The following is a 17539-nucleotide window of genomic DNA, read 5'->3' as shown; positions in this document are numbered from 1 at the left end:
TACCGTTGACCCTTGAGTGAGGAAGCACAGGAGCATCCTAAGGGGAAGACTTTTGGTCGTAGCAAATGACGCACTCTTACTGTAAATTCAACTCCCCTTTTACATCTGGTACAATAGTTTTAATTCAAGTTTCACCTTTACAGTTTAAATAAACCATAAGTGTCACTAGGTTCAACAGTGCATCTTTAATTATTTTGATTTATTATGAATATATTAATTAAAAAAAGTTTTAATAACATAACAGCAAGTGTGCAGAGGTACTGCAGCTGTGCAAAAACACACTCTGAGGTCATGATTGAGTGAGCAAGGACATTTCATTTTACAAATACATCTTGCAGGGGCCTGTTAGCTCAGCGAGTATTGACGCTGACTACCACCCCTGGAGTCGAAGCGGAGGCTTCTGAGATTCATCCTCCGCCAACCGGATTGAGGCGAGTCACTACACCACCACGGGTATTTGGGAGAGAAAAAACAAATACATCTTGCTTTGATTCCTCCGTCCTCTTTTTCTTTCTTTCCATCCTCTCCTTGTTTCCTAAGAGTGTGGAGCTAGGAGATGAGGAAAGGAAACAAAGAAAGGAAACGAGGATGCACAATTTTTGAAATGAGAAGAACCTGTCATCTTGCGGGACGCAGACAGATACACCTGGTTGTATTTTTTGTTAACACAGTCAACAGGAATGCATATTAGATGCTGTAACATGAATAAAAGGGAAAGGAGGAGGCGAGAACTGGCTTGGCAATATAAATAATAGTTTAATGAAGAAATAAACCAAAAGACACAAACACACACGACAGTGTGTGGACGGCAGCCGCACATCCCCGGGCGGATCTGAAGCAGTCCTCAGCCCCTGGCGGATGGAACGCCCCGCCAAGTTCTCGGGGAACAGAAGGGATCTCCTCTGCCCCTGGCAGCGGCCCTAACTGCTCCAGGCAATCGGTTAGGAGCCCCTTCTCCCCTCGTGGTTGCCGCCCATTCCTCCACTTTCAGGTGGCCGTGCTCCTCCGTCCCCCGGCAGATGGCCACGGCTGCTCCATTGGGGTGGATGGTAGTGGCGAGAACTCTACAACGGCGTATCCCTCCTCCTTCCCGGGCCTCGGCACCAGTGTAAAGGGATATAAACGGGCAAGGAGGCGGCGAGAACCGGCTTGGCAATATAAATAATAGTTTCATGAGAAACTTAAACAAAAGACACAAACACACACATGACGGACAGCTGACCGTAACCGACCTCTCTCTCGTCGCACCACCTTCCGCAGTCGGGTAAAATATAATTTTAGATCCAAAATGCACCCTCCGAATTCAGCATTGTTTATGTAAACACAATTACTTCCTGGTTCCCACAGGTTAAAAACCTGCATCTCAAGTTGATTTCAGGGTACATTAGCTTTCGTAACCAACATGTCAATTTGCTGAACAATGATGACAGTGGAGGTTGGTGTTAGAATGCTGGGTTGTCTGAACAATTAGTAACTAATTGGTCTTAAAGGAATATTCCGGGTTCAATACATTCCGTGGGGATGGTGGGTGGCGTAGTGGCTAAAGCACAGGGCTGTTAATCAGAAGGTCGTTGGTTCTATCCCCACAGCCACCACCATTGTGTCCTTGAGCAAGGCTCGTAACTCCAGGTTGCTCCGGGGGGATTGTCCCTGTAGTAATTGCACTGTAAGTCGCTTTGGATAAAAGCGTCTGCCAAATGCATAAATGTAAATGTAAATACAAGTTAAGCTCAATCGACAGCATTTGTGGCGTAATGTATTTTGACTTGCCCCTCCTTTTAAAAAAAAGGCAAAAATCTAGGTTACAGTGAGACACTTACAATGGAAATGAATGGGGCAATCCATAAACGTTAAAATTCTCACTGTTTCAAAGCAACAAGATATAAAAAATGTGTGAACATGATTTTAATGTGATAAAATCATTTAATAACCTTTTCTCTGTAAAGTTAGAGCCAATTTTAAAACATTGTTGCATGACAATGTAATGTCAATGTAATGTCAATTACATTAATGTCAACAAACCATAAAACATCTGTAAAAATGACAATTTAAAGCATAAAGCATAAACTTATCATAATATATTATCAGAGACTTAGGAAACATGCTAAGTTGAAATACTGGCTTCTCTGAAAACAATGCTACAGCCAGTATATTCTACTTTGAAATGTCCGTTCTGTGCCAGAATTTCTGTTTGTGTTTTGGCCTGTGTGATCCCACCCACTGTCCATTACCCAATAGTATTTCGACACCCAGGGTTGCCAGATTTAAAATAAGTTAGCGGGCAAATACAGCGTGCTGCAGCCATGGAAGAAAATATTCTTGAGCTGATTTATAATTTTCAAACAATAAAAAAATTAAAACTTATACATTAGTTGGTCAACTTACAGGGTAAGGCTCTGCACTTGCCATAGTCCGTTTGCTCATTCCTGTTGCGTGTCCTCAACCTGGCAACCCGTGTGAGCTTCGAGTCTGAGGAGGAGGGGGCAGTGGAGACAACCCTCTCCAATATTTTGAATTTGAACTTCAGTACCATTTTAAACACTTGATGACAATGTTACATATTGCTCCTCTATACAACATTACAGCTCAAATAATAAACAAGTTTTAACAGAAGAATTACTGTAAGTGCTTTTATAAAATTATAAGCTTCACATTTCTGCCTTTAGGTCCTTCCAAAAATAGGCCCTATTCACTTCCATTTGTAACCTTGATTTTTGCTTTTTTTTTTAAAGAAAAGGAGGAACGAGTCGAAATAATTTTTTTGTTGTAATCAATATTATGCCACAAATGCTGTTGATTGAGCTTAACTTGTATTGAACCCAGAATACTTCTTTAAGAAGGCCCTGTATGATTAGGCTGGTTTTGGCCACCAACAAAGATCAGACATGTATTGTATGGATGCTAAGGGGTTCCCTTTAATGGGTAACTGATATTCAAACAAATACATCTAAATAACTATAAAGGCCAAATAATGGTAGACTAACCTTTAATTGCACAAAACTATCATAGTCCTATCATGATTATGCATAACAACAACACCATTACTCACAGTACACGTTTTAAATTCCATTAGTAATCTTCTTATCATTTTACTAAGAAAGAATTTAGAATGCAGTAGTTTGATAGCAGTAAAAAATGGTGCTTTAAGGTGATGATGCACTACAACCCTCTTCGAAAGTTAGTTTCTAAATGTATCCCTTTTAAAGCACAGCCACAAAAAAAAATAAAGCTAAAAATAAAATAAAAACTACATAGTTAAGGTCAGGTGGAGTTCATTCTGATTGAGTTTAAAAGAAACAGTCTACATGTGCAAGCTTTCCATATTTTTTCTACATTGTGGAAAGTTTGTCTCTGATCCAACAATGTATCTGTTGCCAAATTGTATAGATGAACTGGCTTTAAACGTCTTGTTTAGCCAGACTTTTCACTATCGGCATAAAGCCTGTTCCAGTTCACAGCTTATTCTAGTCAAGAATTGCCCAAGGAATTCAAGGAATATCTGTCTGACCAAGCACCTCAAACAAAACTCTGAACTTCTTTCAATGGGTGCGTCTCAGTCAGCTCAATAGTTCTGTAGTGAGGGCACTGATCAGGGAGACGGTCATTTCTGTCTCAATCACAAAATCTTTCCAGTACACTGAAACATATGCTCCCTAAATATCCCACAATGCACCAAAAAAAAAACAGGGAGCATTGTTGCTAACTATGTTCCTTTAAAGGAAACATCATCAGGGCTTCTGAAGTCTCTCAAGTGTAAATATATGATGGAAAAGCCTTATTTTCTCTTTAAAAGAGATGTTGTTTGTAATGTCTTTCATCCATAATGACAATGAAAGGGAAACAATCTTTAAAATATTAGAGTTTTTAAAAGGTTTAAAATACACACATTTATATTTGTATTTCTTTATTTAATGTAATTTATCATTCATAATATCACTGTAAGTTTAATATCTCCAAGAAAGTGAATATAGTATAATTTATACAGCGATGGTGTTGATTAATAGACTTCATGCTGTTACAGACCGCTCTGTTGGTATTGCTACACCAAGTGTAATAGGAGGTGGTAATTACCATTAGGCTCCCAGACCCCTGGGACAGAAGATACCGCAGGTCTCATTAGATCACTCACTGGCCCATCTCTTCCCCTTAGCTTAATAACAGCTGTGCTGAAGTGAGCAAGCTTGTTATCATGTCGCAGGTACTTGAGCCATAAGTGTCCCAATGTTCAGTGTATGATCACCCTTGCCAGTGCCCGAATTCGTGTTCCGATATACTGATTCACAACATAGGAACTGATTAAGACACACCCAAAGAAGCCACTTTAACCTGGAAAACTTGAACCTGAAAAAGTTACAGACAGCTTTTGCCATTTTTGAATGCAACATGCATCAGACAGTCAGTGAGACTGTGGAAGTGTCAGCTGAGGCTGAGACTAAGTGTAACCTGAACATCTACTGAGCTTGTTTCAGGAAAAAGAAAGCCTTGAATGCCAAATCTCTTCACCAGGACAAATTCACTAGTGCACTTTAGGCAAAAACAGATGTTCAAAATTCCAACCTGTGGCTGAAGTGGCCTAAATTTAATTGCGTTAGCTGTTAGGAAGGTCTGTAATTACGCTGCTATTTATTCCTTTCTATCGTATATATATATATGTACTGGTCGGGCAGTGGCGGCTTACAGCCTAAATTGGGCCACAGATAGGGCTGGGTGTGTACTTGTGTTTCTGTTCCTGTCAGTGTGTATGTGCATCTGTGTAGTGATTGTGTTATGAATATGCCTGTAGTTACACATTAACCATGTGTATGAATAGTATGCGGGGATATTGGCTGTTTGTGTAAGGATGTAACATGCTGCATAAAATGTATTCTCTGCACAGTATGCACATTTTCTTGATGCATAGATTACCTACTACATATGCCAAAATGTGCACTATACAACAGAGATTACTGCTTGTAATTGTGTGTCTCTATGCAATGTGCTCAACCTGACCTTCCATTTCAAGTGTGAAGGATGAATTGAAAGTTACATTAACTTTGATCTCTTTCTTGACTCATTATTTGAACAGATTAAGTAATTTCATTATTAGTCCAAATGTGTTTCTTTTTTTTTTTACTTGGTAGATGATCACTGTACATTGCATTCTGAATTAAACATGTAATGTGAAGAGGTCATGTGACAAATATAGGGATGTCATGTGGCAACACTGTAGCATTCTACTGTTTTAAATATTGCTCTTGAAATTAAGCTTACTCTTTCACTTACTGTTTCTTAAAGGGATAGTTCATCCCAAAATTAAAAGTCTCTCATCATTTACGCACCCTCATGGTATCCCAGATGTGTATGACTTTCTTATATCTCAGCTCTGTTGGTCCTCACAATGCAAGTGAATGGTGACCAAAATTTTGAAGTTCAAAAACGCACATAAAGGCAGCATAATAGTAATTCAAAAGACTCCAGTGTTTAAATCCATGTCTTCAGAAGTGATATGATAGGTGTGGGTGAGAAAATGTTTTGGTCACCATTCACTTGCATTGTGTGGACCTTCAGAGCTGAAATATTCTTCTAAAAACTTTGTTTCAGCTCAGCAGAAGACAGAAAGTCATACGTATCTGTGATGGAATGAGGGTGAGTGAATGATGATAAAACTTTTAATTTTTAGGTGAACAATTCCTTTAACAATAATCTGCAGTGAAACTGCTAAAAATGTAATTTGTATAAAAGGTAATTTGTAAATGATATTTTATTCCGAACATAGCTGCAGGGGTGCGTGATGCGTTTCTGAGCATGCTCAGTGTGCTTTTGGGACACACCCTTTGGTCTAGTCCACTAGCCTAGTAAAACAGGAAGGCACCCTTGAATACTGCCTGTCTTTAATCATTAGATTTATGGAACTCTAGCCAGAGTCTTTCTGAACCTTTTTACCTTCCAACAGATAATCTGACATTTACATCATTAATGGAGCTCTGACTGATGTACCATTACCAAATCCAACCAAATGTGCCAAGAGAACTAGAGCAGAAAAGGAGTACTTAAACTAAACTATTGCAAATGATTATAAGGAGGATCATTTTATCAATGGTTTTTTGTGCTATATATTAAACATCTTTAATGAGAGAGGCAAACTGAAATCTCATAAAGAAGAATGTTAGGAATATCAGAGCTTTAACATCATTAAGTCACATAGACACACTCACTTATACATAAAAACAGTTTTGAATGGCGTACAGTGGAAAATATTTGTGCAGCACCAATGACTATTAGTGATGTGTTAGGTCATATTTGACTGTTCTCCTTTGGGAACTCTCTGAAGAGAAACAGGTTGTTTATGGAAGTTCCTGCCAAAGCAGAAACAACCACACTATTCTAGATTATGAGACACACACACACACACACACACCATACAGTACACATATGAACACCGCAGACAGCTTCTGCGTTGCTGTGTGTAGGATTTAATAGGTGTTTGCTAAACTTTGCCAGTGCACTGCATGAGCAATAGCTGAATGCAATAGTTCATATAGTACTCTTGTTCTTACTTTAACAAGTTTCATTTGACAGGGAATTCTGGTGAAAAGTCAGAGACAATTGTTTAGACTTTTCCATTGTTAGTTGCTGTATGACAGATCTCCAACAGAAGAGGGCAAGATTTCCACAAAAAAACATAGAAAACTGAGACACCTCTGAATAAATCAAGTAGCTTTAGAGGGCGCAGGGCTTATCAAGTCTCAGAGCCCATGCCTGCCACGGTCAGCAAGCCAGCGCCTGTGGCCTCGACCGTCCCAGATCCAGCGCCTGTAGCCTCGAATGTCCCAGAGCCAACGCCTGTAACCTCGACCGTCCCCATAACCATGCTCCCTGTTGGCCGAAAGAGAAAGAGAAGGAAGAAGGCACCTTCTCCCCAGTCTCTGCTTGTCCCAATGCCCGTCCTGTAGCCGCCTCCTGATCTAGTCCCTGTCATGTGGCCACCTCCCAGACCCCCTGACCCAGTCCCTGTCCTACAGCCGCCTTCCAGGCCCCCTGACCCAGTCTCGGCCCTGCGGCTGCCTCCCAGACCTCCCGACCCGGTCCCCACCTTGAGGTCATTCCCTTGGTCTCCTGGCTGCCCATCTGGTTTGCTCCAGTCCCCTTGGTCTCCTGGCTTCCCATCTGGTCTACTCTGGTTCCCTTGGTCTCCTGGCTTCCCATCTGGTCTACTTTGGTTTCCTTGGGCTCCTGGCCACCCGCCTATCTGCTATGTTCACCCTGACCTTGCCTTGAACTGCCTGTTTGCCCCTGGTACCCTCTTGAACTACCTGTTTGCCCTTGTTGCCCCCTTGAACTGCCTGTTTGCCCTCTGTGCCTCCCTGAACCACTTCTGTTCCCCTACACTCTATGGACATTTTGCCTTTTTATTTTTTATGGAGCGTCTTAAAGGGGGGGCTCCTGGGATATATTCTCAGTTGACTTTGGTTTGTGTTCTTTCATTTTGACATTTCTTGTTAAAGTTCCTGTTCCCCAGTCGTGTTCATATGTCCTGTTTTCCCTCCATGTTTATGTGTCTGGTTTTCATTGGTTCATTGTTTGATTACTTTGATTCAGTTCTAGTTTGTCATTGGTTTTAGTTAATTGTCTTGTTTTAGAGTTCTGTTTGTTCATTGGCCTTTGTTACCCATGTCTTGTGTATTTAAACCCTCATGTTTGCCTTTTGTCGGGTGTCAGGTATTGTACATGTAACCTTGTTGTTTTTGCCAAAGTTTAGTCTAGCCAGCGTGCTTGTAACCTTGTTGTTTTGTTCCAGTCTTGCCATAGCCTTAGTCATAGTTATTTCATGTCGTGTCAAGTCTAGTTTTGTCATATTTAGTTAGGTCCATGGTTTCTTGTTTTTGTTGCACTCACATTTATAGTTAGGGATACTGGTTTCCACGCTTGAAGAATAAACTGCACTTGGGTTCATCTCAACTTCATCATCTTCGTCTCTGCTTGTTTTGTCAACATCGTTACAATTATTCCAAACTTTTGGCTGCCAGTGTACATTTTGACAAAATATTGATTAGGGGTGGGAATTGTAAGGATTTTAACGATTCCTCAATGTTTCTGGTTCCTTGAAGGTTCTTGTAACGATTCCAGTAATTATTTTAGTACCTTTGAGGAAGACTTATTTGAAATTGGAAATGCAATGTATTTTGTTTATTTACTGTCCTCTGCAGTTTGTTGCCAATAGATGAGATCCTTTAAGAGCAGATATAACATACAAAAACTAGAAATGTGATGACATATTTCATTCATTTAAATTTTTTTGTATTACAAAACTTATCTATCTTTATTAATGTCTCACAGGTCTAAAGTCACATGGCATAATGGTAACAGTTCCAGAGACAGTTTAGACTGTTTTCTGTTGTCTAATGGTGTACTTCAAGCTTGTAAGATTTCAACAGTTCTTATTTAATTTTGAGTTTGATTTCGACATTTATAACTTGCACATCAATGTACTATACCCACTGATATCAGTGACTATACCAGACTAGACTGGAAGTGCCTTAAGTTTCGTGCTATAGATTCAAAGGAACCAGCACATAAGAGCCATTCCTTTGTGTGTTTTAAGTCAGTAGAGGCCAGCGCTGAGGCTGAAATGCATTGCAGCCCTCTGTCTGAAGCGTCCATCTGTAAAACAAAAGGGAGCGAGAAATCGGGAGAATGTGAAAGTGGCCCCCCGCAAAGTGCATCTTTACTTGCGTGAACGCCTGCTGACACTGCTCTGTCCACTGGACCGAGTCTGGAGCTCCCTTTGTAGTGAGATCAGTCAGCGGGCTCGTGAAGTCAGAATAATTGGGAACAAATCTTCTATAATAGCCAGCCCCAGGAACTGTCTCATCCCCTTTTTGCCTACTGCAGGTCGCAATCGCCGCCGTCTTATCAATTTGGGGACGCACCTGCCCGTGGCCCACCTGCCCGTGTGCCAATAACCCTTCGTCAAATCCAATGTCGAATAAAATCGTGCAGTGCCTAATTGCGAGGCAATTGGGTACGTGTCAAATTTAGACATTGCGTTGACTTTTCTATAATCCACACAGAACCGTACCGACCCATCGCTCTTAGGCACTAGAACAACCGGGCTCGACCAGTTGCTCATTCCTCTATTAACCCCATATCAAGCATCGCATCCAATTCTTCCCAAACTATTTTCTTTTTGTGCTCAGGTAATCGTGGTACGTACCACAACACCCGGCTCAGTCTCGATGTGGTGCTGAATGAGGTTCGTACAACCCAGTAGAGGGGAGAACACATCTGTAAACTCTGCGAGTTGGTATGGTGAGAGGTGGTCTCCGCAAGTGGGCTGATTATGTTTTTAATTCACCTCAGGCCCGAGCTCCACCCTCTCCGGAACTACCATAGCCAATGTCACAGGGACCGCCTCCCTCCACAATTTCAGGAGTTTGAGGTGGTATATTTGACGTGCGCCCCCTCTATCGGTTCGTTTAACCTCATAATCGAGATCCTCCACTTGTCGTGTGACCTGAAAGGGTCCTTGTCACTTGGCGAGTAATTTAGAGATTGATGTGGGAAGCAATAGAAGCACTTTATCTCCCGGTGCAAATTCCCTTAGCTGAGCTCCCCTGTCATACAGTCAGTGCTGTCGTTCTTGAGCTTGGAACAAATTCTTCTGTGTTAGTTGCCCCAAAGTGTGGAGTTTTCCTCTAAGATCAAGAACGTATTGAATTTCATTCTTACTATTTGAAAGTCCCTCCTCCCAGGCTTCACGCAAGACATAAAGCGCACTGTGTGGGCCCGGCCATACAGCAGCTCAAATGGGGAGAAGCCAGTGGAGGCTTGCGGGACCTCTTGTACTGCGAATAGCAGTTTATCCAAATTTCTAACGTTGTGCATGAATTTACGAATCATGTTTTTAAGGGTTTTTTTAAATTGTTCCACAAGACCATCTGTTTGTGGATGGCAAACGCTGGTATGGATTGATTTAATTCCCAATAAAGCTTGCGTAGTGTTTGTGACATAAATGTGGTGCCCGGATCCGTGAGGATTTCTTTAGGGATCCCCACTCGGGAGATTATTTTGAAGAGTGCCTCCTCAACACCACGTGCTGAGATGTTGCTCAGAGGTACTGCTTCCGGATATTGCGTTGCATAGTCCACTAGGACCAATGCAAAGCGATGCCTGCATATGACTGACTACTATGAATGCCCGACGAGGTCCATTCCAATTTTTTCGAAGGGGACCTCGATCAACGAAAGGGGGCGCAATGTCTCTTTTTGGGTGGCCGGTGGGTTAACCATCTGATATTTGCGGCATGCCGCACACCACCTGCGGACATCGCCGGCAATGCCCGGCCAATAAAAAGGCCTATTAAACGGTTCAGTGTTTTTCTTTCTCCTAGGTGACCCGCCATGGTATTATAATGAGCCGTCTGGAACACTATTTACCAACAGCTCCATGGTATCAAGAGCTGGTTTGTATTTTCTTTTGTTTGAGTGTCCTGCGTCACTCAATACAACCGCTCGTTTATAATTGCAAAATAGAGGTATGAAAGGGAGATGTCCGGCTGGAGTTGTTGACCATCGATCACTCTCACTTGGTCGCGGGCGTGCTTGAGGGTTTCGTCTCCTGACTGCTCCAAAGGGAAATCCACCTCAGTAACTAACCGCTGCCTCCACTCTATGCTTTTTTCCCCGGAATTGAATCACAAGAGTCACCACAGGATACTTGTGAATATCCCCGTGCACACACTTCACCCTCACCATTTTAGCTGTGCCTTCGGGTTGAGCCAAGCGTTGGTGGATGGTGGTTTGATTGCAACCTGTGTCCACCAATGCTTGATGAGTACCCCCTTTGACACTTATTGGTATCCGGTACACTCCGGCCCGGTCAGGGGCAGCCTGCTGGATGTCGGAGACCCGTACCACCATCCCAAGCTCCATCAGAGGGCACTGATCCTGGAAGTGGCCCAGGTCTCCGCACCTCCAGCATGCTGGCCCAGGCGCTACACACACACTTGCATGGGTGGGTGCCCCACCTGCGGGGGAGGGCGGCTGGGCATCGGGGCAGGGAAAGGTGTCACCTTTGCCTACCAAAACTCGAACCACTGCCCCAGTGGCTGAAGCTAGAAGTGTTGTTGAATGCATGGCCAAGTATGAGCCCCATTTTCCAGGTGAAATGTCCTCAGAGTTGTAAATGATTTAATACAATCAACAGCAAAGTATATTTTATTAAAACTACAATCTAATCCAAACCCCAACCTTAAACCTAACCGTCAGTAGAGTAAAGATTTAATTTTAGAGTAAATACACAAACCTCCAAATCATGCCCAATGTTATTTATGTGAACGAGATTGCTTCCTGGTTTCCATGGAAACAGAACCTGTATCACGGGGGTTGCTGAATAAGCAATGCCAGACAGAAAGGTTAACAAATTCAAATAAATGCAGGAATGTTGGTTGGGGGATGATGCCTGTCAGTAATTCAGCAGAATGGTAGATATCAAGGAACGTGAAGCAGCTTAGTCTCATAATCATTATTCTCTCAATCACTCTCATGTGCTCACAAACACATCTCACTCTTACCTCTTGTTCTTGTTCAGATGCAGCAGTTGGAGACGCAGATGTTGGAAGCAGAGCATCGAGCATATGAAGCAAACCAGCAGGTAAATACTGAAAAAACTCAGTGAGAGGTACTCAGTGTTTTGATCAAATATAAAGTATTAATATTTATCAGATATCTAAGTATTTGACAACAATTCGATTCAGTTATTATGTTTAGCTAAATTATTTACTAATTATTTTAGTGCAATTAGTAAACATTATAAAACTAAAAATAATATTGTATATAATAAAATAAATTAATGTGTAATAAGTTATATTATTATATATTATAATCAGTTTATAAATTCTGTAATTGATGCATTGCAATATATTGATGTATTTTACACAAAATGTATAGTAGATTTCTTTATTTCTCTCTCTCTCTCTTAGTCCATTTCAATTCAATTTATTTGTTTAATGCTTCTCACATTAGACTGTTCCAAAGAAGCTTTACAAAGAATAGTGCCTTATAAACCTCCCAGTGAGGCAACTGTGGCCAAGAAAAGATAAGTAAAAGAGATAATAATAATAGTAATAAAAACTACAAAAGTACAGAATATACGTCACTTTATTGGGAAGGTCTGGCCATTCTCTGTTGACCTCTCTCATCAACAAGGCATTTCTATTCACAGAACTGATGCTCACTGGATGTTTTTAGTTTTTGGCACATTCAGAGTAAATTCTAGAGACTGATGTGTGTGAAAATCCCAGGAGATCAGCAGTTACAGAAATACTCAAACCAGCCCATCTGGCACCAACAATCATGCCACAGTCCAAATCACTGAGATAAAAACATTTTCATTCTGATGGTTGATGTGAACATTAACTGAAGCTCCTGGCCCGTATGTGCATGATTTTATGCATTGCACTGCTGCCACAAGATAGGCTGATTAGATAGATAAGATAGTTTCTATCCATTTTCCGTGCTGTTTTGTTATCGGCCAAGTGAAATTGTGTAAAAAAAAAAAGTTAGGGAAATTTGCCAAATTGCCTTTATCTATAAAAATGGTGTGCGTGATGACATAATGCTTAAAAACACACTTTGTCACAAAATAAATCTACCCTTAAGCCGTTTCCAAACAGAAATGTGTGTTTATTGCCAATTGTGTACCTTTCTCCTCCCAGATGTCCCTAATCCCCCTCTGAAGTTTTGGTAAAATGGGGAGAGTATTGAGACAATTCATTGAAATTAGTCAGCTTACTGACATTTTCATTTCACAAATAAATTAAATCAGAAGAGGAGGAATTGCAATCAAAAGGGAGTTATCCTTCTGATAGGACTGCAATATTGGTCCTGATGTTGCACCTATTGCAGGTTGCCACCGGTTCTGACCCGAAAGCGAATCGTCATGCCCCTGTTCAAGCTGGCAACCTGCATCAAGTAGTGGAGGAAACTTTCATTATTAATATAAGGACCATCCATCCACGTGTATATGCTGTGTGCACAGCTATTAAAGAAAAACTGATGCGGTGTAATATCAGGTTTACATAAATGATACATTCTACACAGCTGCCTTTGGACATATTTGTCCAGGAACTTTTAACGAACAACTGAACTTGATTGTCATCTCAAATTAATTTTACCATCATGATGTAATTTACTTTTTCTGAAGAAGCTCAGCAAATGCGATCTGAGGTAAAGAGGGTTTGATTTCAAATATGAAAGTGAACTCAGCATTGGATAAATAGTTCTGATTTATAGTCTTGTAAAAACTGCAGAACATTCTGAGGATGCCTTTCAGCTGAATTAAAAAAAAAAAAAGTGCATTGCTAAATTTGTGTAAAGAAAATGCAATTATATTGGCCTAACATATCATATTTAATTATTTTTATTTAATGTTTTTTTCATTTGATAATACAGGGAATTTTGCCACCATTTAAAAAAAAAGTAAGCTAAACAATAATTGTATTGAATTGGGATATATGTTAGTGTTCCAAAAAAGCACACTGAAGCTTTATTCCTAGTATTGTGTATTTATTATTAATTTAAAACATCTTTGTACACAGAAACTATATGTTTTTTGTATTGTGGGCTAATTCCATGACTGCTGTCTATTATTTTGAATAGTGTGGATAAGCAACTTTAATAAATAAACAGATGGCTACCGCGATTAAATTATTCACAAAGAGACAGGTGCATGATACGAGATATTTGTGTTGGCACTCCTGGAAGTGTCATGAAGCAGATGTGTTTGTAGCATCAGATATGTGCAGGTATGCCATTAAGACCAATCCATAAAAGTGCGAGTAATGCATCAGGTACAATAAATTGGCTTTCAAAGATGTATACCTTGTCGTCATGATTAACACATGCTAACAATTGGGGAAATTCTGTCATGTGACACTATATTTTTGCATTAATGCAAATTTTCTTGACAAAAAGTGTTTCTAAACCAGTTTTTCTCGACCTTTGAAGTATCGACATAGAGTTTATGCACTAGAGTGTTGAATGTCGACACCTGTGAAATTTTAGTGATAATTTGAATTTCCATCAGCTATATTGATAAACTTTTTGATGCGCTACACCTTTTGTTGGCAAAAAAACCCTCAACTCAACACAACTGCCTTATAACACTGGTCAAACACATCCTGTTTTCTCAGTGTAAAAATAGACATCCGAGCAGGAGTCCCCCTGAGTATTTCTATCAGAGAGTTATGTCTATCAGATGTGATAAGAGTAAGGATCTGAGAGACTTTGACAAGGGCCAAATTGTGATGGCTAGACGACAGGGTCCGAGCATCTCCAAAACAGCAGGTCTTGTGGGGTGTTCCCGGTGTACAGTGGTTAGTACCTAACAAAAGTGGTCCAAGGAAGGACAACCGGTGAACCGGCGACAGTTTCATGGGCACCCAAGGCTCAATGATGCGTGTGGGGAGGGAAGGCTAGCCCGTCTGGTCTGATCCAACAGTAGAGCTGCTGTAACACAAATTGCTGAAAAATTGCTGGCCATGATAGAAAGGTGTCAGAACTCACAGTGCATCGCAGCTTGCTGTGTAACGGGCTGCTTAGCCGCAGACGGGTCAGAGTGCCCATGCTGACCCCTGTCCACCACCGAAAGTGCCTACAATTGGCACGTGAGTGTCAGAACTAGACCATGGCGTAAAGGAAGAAGGTGGTCTGGTCTGATGAATCACATTTTCTTTTAGATCATGTGGATGTCTGGGTGCATGTTTGTCATTTCCTGGGGAAGACATGGCAGAAGGAAGCACTATCTCAAGAAGGCAGACCGGTGGAGGGAGTGTGATGTTCTGCTGGGAACGCTTGGTTCCTGCCATTCATGTGGATGTTTACTTTGACACGTACCACCTACCTAAAGATTGTTGCAGACCACATTCACCCCTTCATGGCAACACTATTCCCTGCTGGTAGTGGCCTCTTTCAGCAGGATAATGCACATTGCCACCCGGCAAAAATTGTTCAGGAATGGTTTGAGGAATGTGACAAAGAGTTCAGGGTGTAGACCTGGCCTCCAAATTCCCCAGATGTCAATCCGATTGAGCATATATGATATGTGCTGGATCAAAAGTCTGATCCACGGCTGCTCCACCTCGCAACTTACAGGACTTAAATGATCTACTGCTAACGTCTTGGTGTCAGATACCACAGGACACCTTCAGGGGTTTTGTGGAGTCTATGCCTCGACGGGTCAGAGCTGTTTTGGCGGCACAAGGGGAACCAACACGATATTTGGCAATATATTCTGTATGCATCAGTATATATTTATAGATATACTGTATATACAAATATATAGAAAGCGTACATGACCAGCCACAATCCATCCACACAGCTTTAATGATTATAATGGCTAATTTGTTGATTAATTAAATATAATCGTATAATATAATGTAATATAATATAAAGGTCTTCTGATAAAATAGGAATCCATGCGATACTGTATGAGGGATACAGGCAATGTATAACTTCTAATATATCATATTTTATTCTTGTAGTCAATGAATGAATGTCAATAGTTTTATAGTAGCTGATTTTGGGTTTTGAGATTTATGTTCACAATTCAGGAAATTTTTTTGGATCTCATGACTATATGAGATGGCCATAGTTGTGGAGCAGATGGCAGGTCAGGTGTGGATCTGAGCATTTGTGTGTGTGTGTGTGTGTGTGTGTGTGTGTGTGTGTGTGTGTGTGTGTGTGTGTGTGTGTGTTTAAGGTACAATGGATGGAGGAACGTCTAAAGGAATCAGATATTCAGTCAGGAGATTCAGAGCTGAGGCTGTTCAGACGCTGTCAAAATCTTCAAGTGGCACTGAAGGAGAAAGACAAGCTCATTGCCACCCTAGAGCAACAGCTTGAGGAGCAGGTCAGTCACACCTCCAACCACCAAAACAATTGCAGCATCAGATTTGCATAAGTAGACACAAAAGTCTCTATTTAAATCAACTGAATTAAAAGTGTGATCTATTTTGGTATGCTATCTGACCTCTACCTCACACCTGCAGAAACAGAACAGAATCAAAGATGCCAAGACCGTGGAGGAAAAAGCAGCCAAGATTAAAGAATGGGTTATGCAAAAGCTGAATGAGGTATGATATTGATATAGTTAACCTAAAAAATAAAAATTATGTAATTATTTACTCGCCCATATGTCACTCCTAACCCTCATGCTGTTATTTGGTCTCTGGAGCACAAAAGGAAACAATTTTTAAGAATCTTCATACAGCTCTTGCCATACAAATCTTCATAATGAGCACTATGGGAAACTCCTATTTGAAGTGCAAGTCACTACTCACGATAATCTTGAAGCTTAATTTTCTTATCAGTTAATAACTTAAATTATTGACTTAAATTTAAGTCTGTTCTTCAAACAAAGCTATCATATGCTGTCAGAAAACATGTAAATAATATACAAGTCATATGGACTACTTAGTGGTACTTTTATTGTGTTGTTTTGTACTTGACTGGAGCTTGACAGTCATAGTCGTTGTATGGCAAGAGCTGTGTAACAATTTAAAAAAAGAGAATACAGGTTTGGAACTACATGAGTAAATAAAGGCAGAATTTCCATTTTTGAAATATTTCTTTAATATTCTTTGCAAGTTTGTGTTTTGGAAAGAGATAAAGCTTGTAAACTCTTGTAGTTTGATTTAGAGAATGCCTCTTTAAGAGAGATCAACCAGCGAAAGGAGTCTGAGATGCAAGAGCTGAAAAAACAACTGCAAGGTATTGAAATTCATTACGCATAACAAAGTAGTTTAATGTGTGTATTATTACCTTATTTTTATTGACAGATCAGCAGATTTCAAAACAATCGCACATTTGCATGTGAAATATTGTATTGTATGAAAATATTTTGTGAAATTTGATAATGCTTTCAGCTACCAATAGGAGTGTAGTATTCTCTTCTCCATTTAACCCATTTAATCATGTTTAAATCCCTTCTGCACACGATAAGCACAGAATATGTAAAGAAACTGCACAGATATTGTGTAGGCCTGCTTATATGTCATAATCATAATATGTTGCATGGTTGCGATATGTGATGTAACATTGAATATTGAAGAACATTTCTCATTACAACATTAAGAAAGGAACAATTTACTGTGACCCATCCTCCCTTCTATCTGTTAAGTGTTTGTGTTGTGTCTCAGCCATGGAGCAGACTGTGGGTTCTGGTGGCTTAGTCCAGTCCAGTGTGGGTGAGGCCCAGCGGCTCAGCAGTCTGACCTTTGGCTGTTTCCAAATCAGAGGGAAGAGCCCTCAGGTACTGGCTGGCCTAGAACCATCACAGAAGAGCATCAGCACACTGCTGGATCAAGACTGCAGAAGACCCTCTACTGGTCAGAAAACTGATATCAGATCTTCAGTTATTTGACTATGAGAAGTAGCTAATAATCACTTAAATTTGCCTTAGATTTAGCATTCAGGGCTGGGCAATATAGTTATATTGTTAGGGATAATATATATTAGAGCTGTCAAAATTAATGTGTTAATACATGCGATTAATTTAAAAA

General features: G+C 40.5%; 1 protein-coding gene across 2 annotated transcripts in view; it reads left to right on the top strand.

Annotated features, from left to right (window-relative positions):
* LOC127661148 (pleckstrin homology domain-containing family H member 2-like) overlaps positions 1-17539 on the top strand; it is a 62937-nt gene that overhangs the window by 12476 nt on the left and 32922 nt on the right. For both annotated transcript variants that reach the window (XM_052151738.1, XM_052151737.1), the window contains exons 3-7: positions 11569-11631; positions 15739-15888; positions 16028-16111; positions 16667-16748; positions 17177-17365. In XM_052151738.1, the coding sequence (XP_052007698.1) occupies positions 11569-11631; positions 15739-15888; positions 16028-16111; positions 16667-16748; positions 17177-17365 (568 nt within the window). The remainder of the gene's footprint in view (positions 1-11568; positions 11632-15738; positions 15889-16027; positions 16112-16666; positions 16749-17176; positions 17366-17539) is intronic.

Source organism: Xyrauchen texanus, chromosome 20, assembly GCF_025860055.1.
Source record: "Xyrauchen texanus isolate HMW12.3.18 chromosome 20, RBS_HiC_50CHRs, whole genome shotgun sequence".
Lineage (NCBI taxonomy): Eukaryota > Metazoa > Chordata > Actinopteri > Cypriniformes > Catostomidae > Xyrauchen > Xyrauchen texanus.
This window is presented reverse-complemented; position numbering and strand designations above follow the sequence as displayed.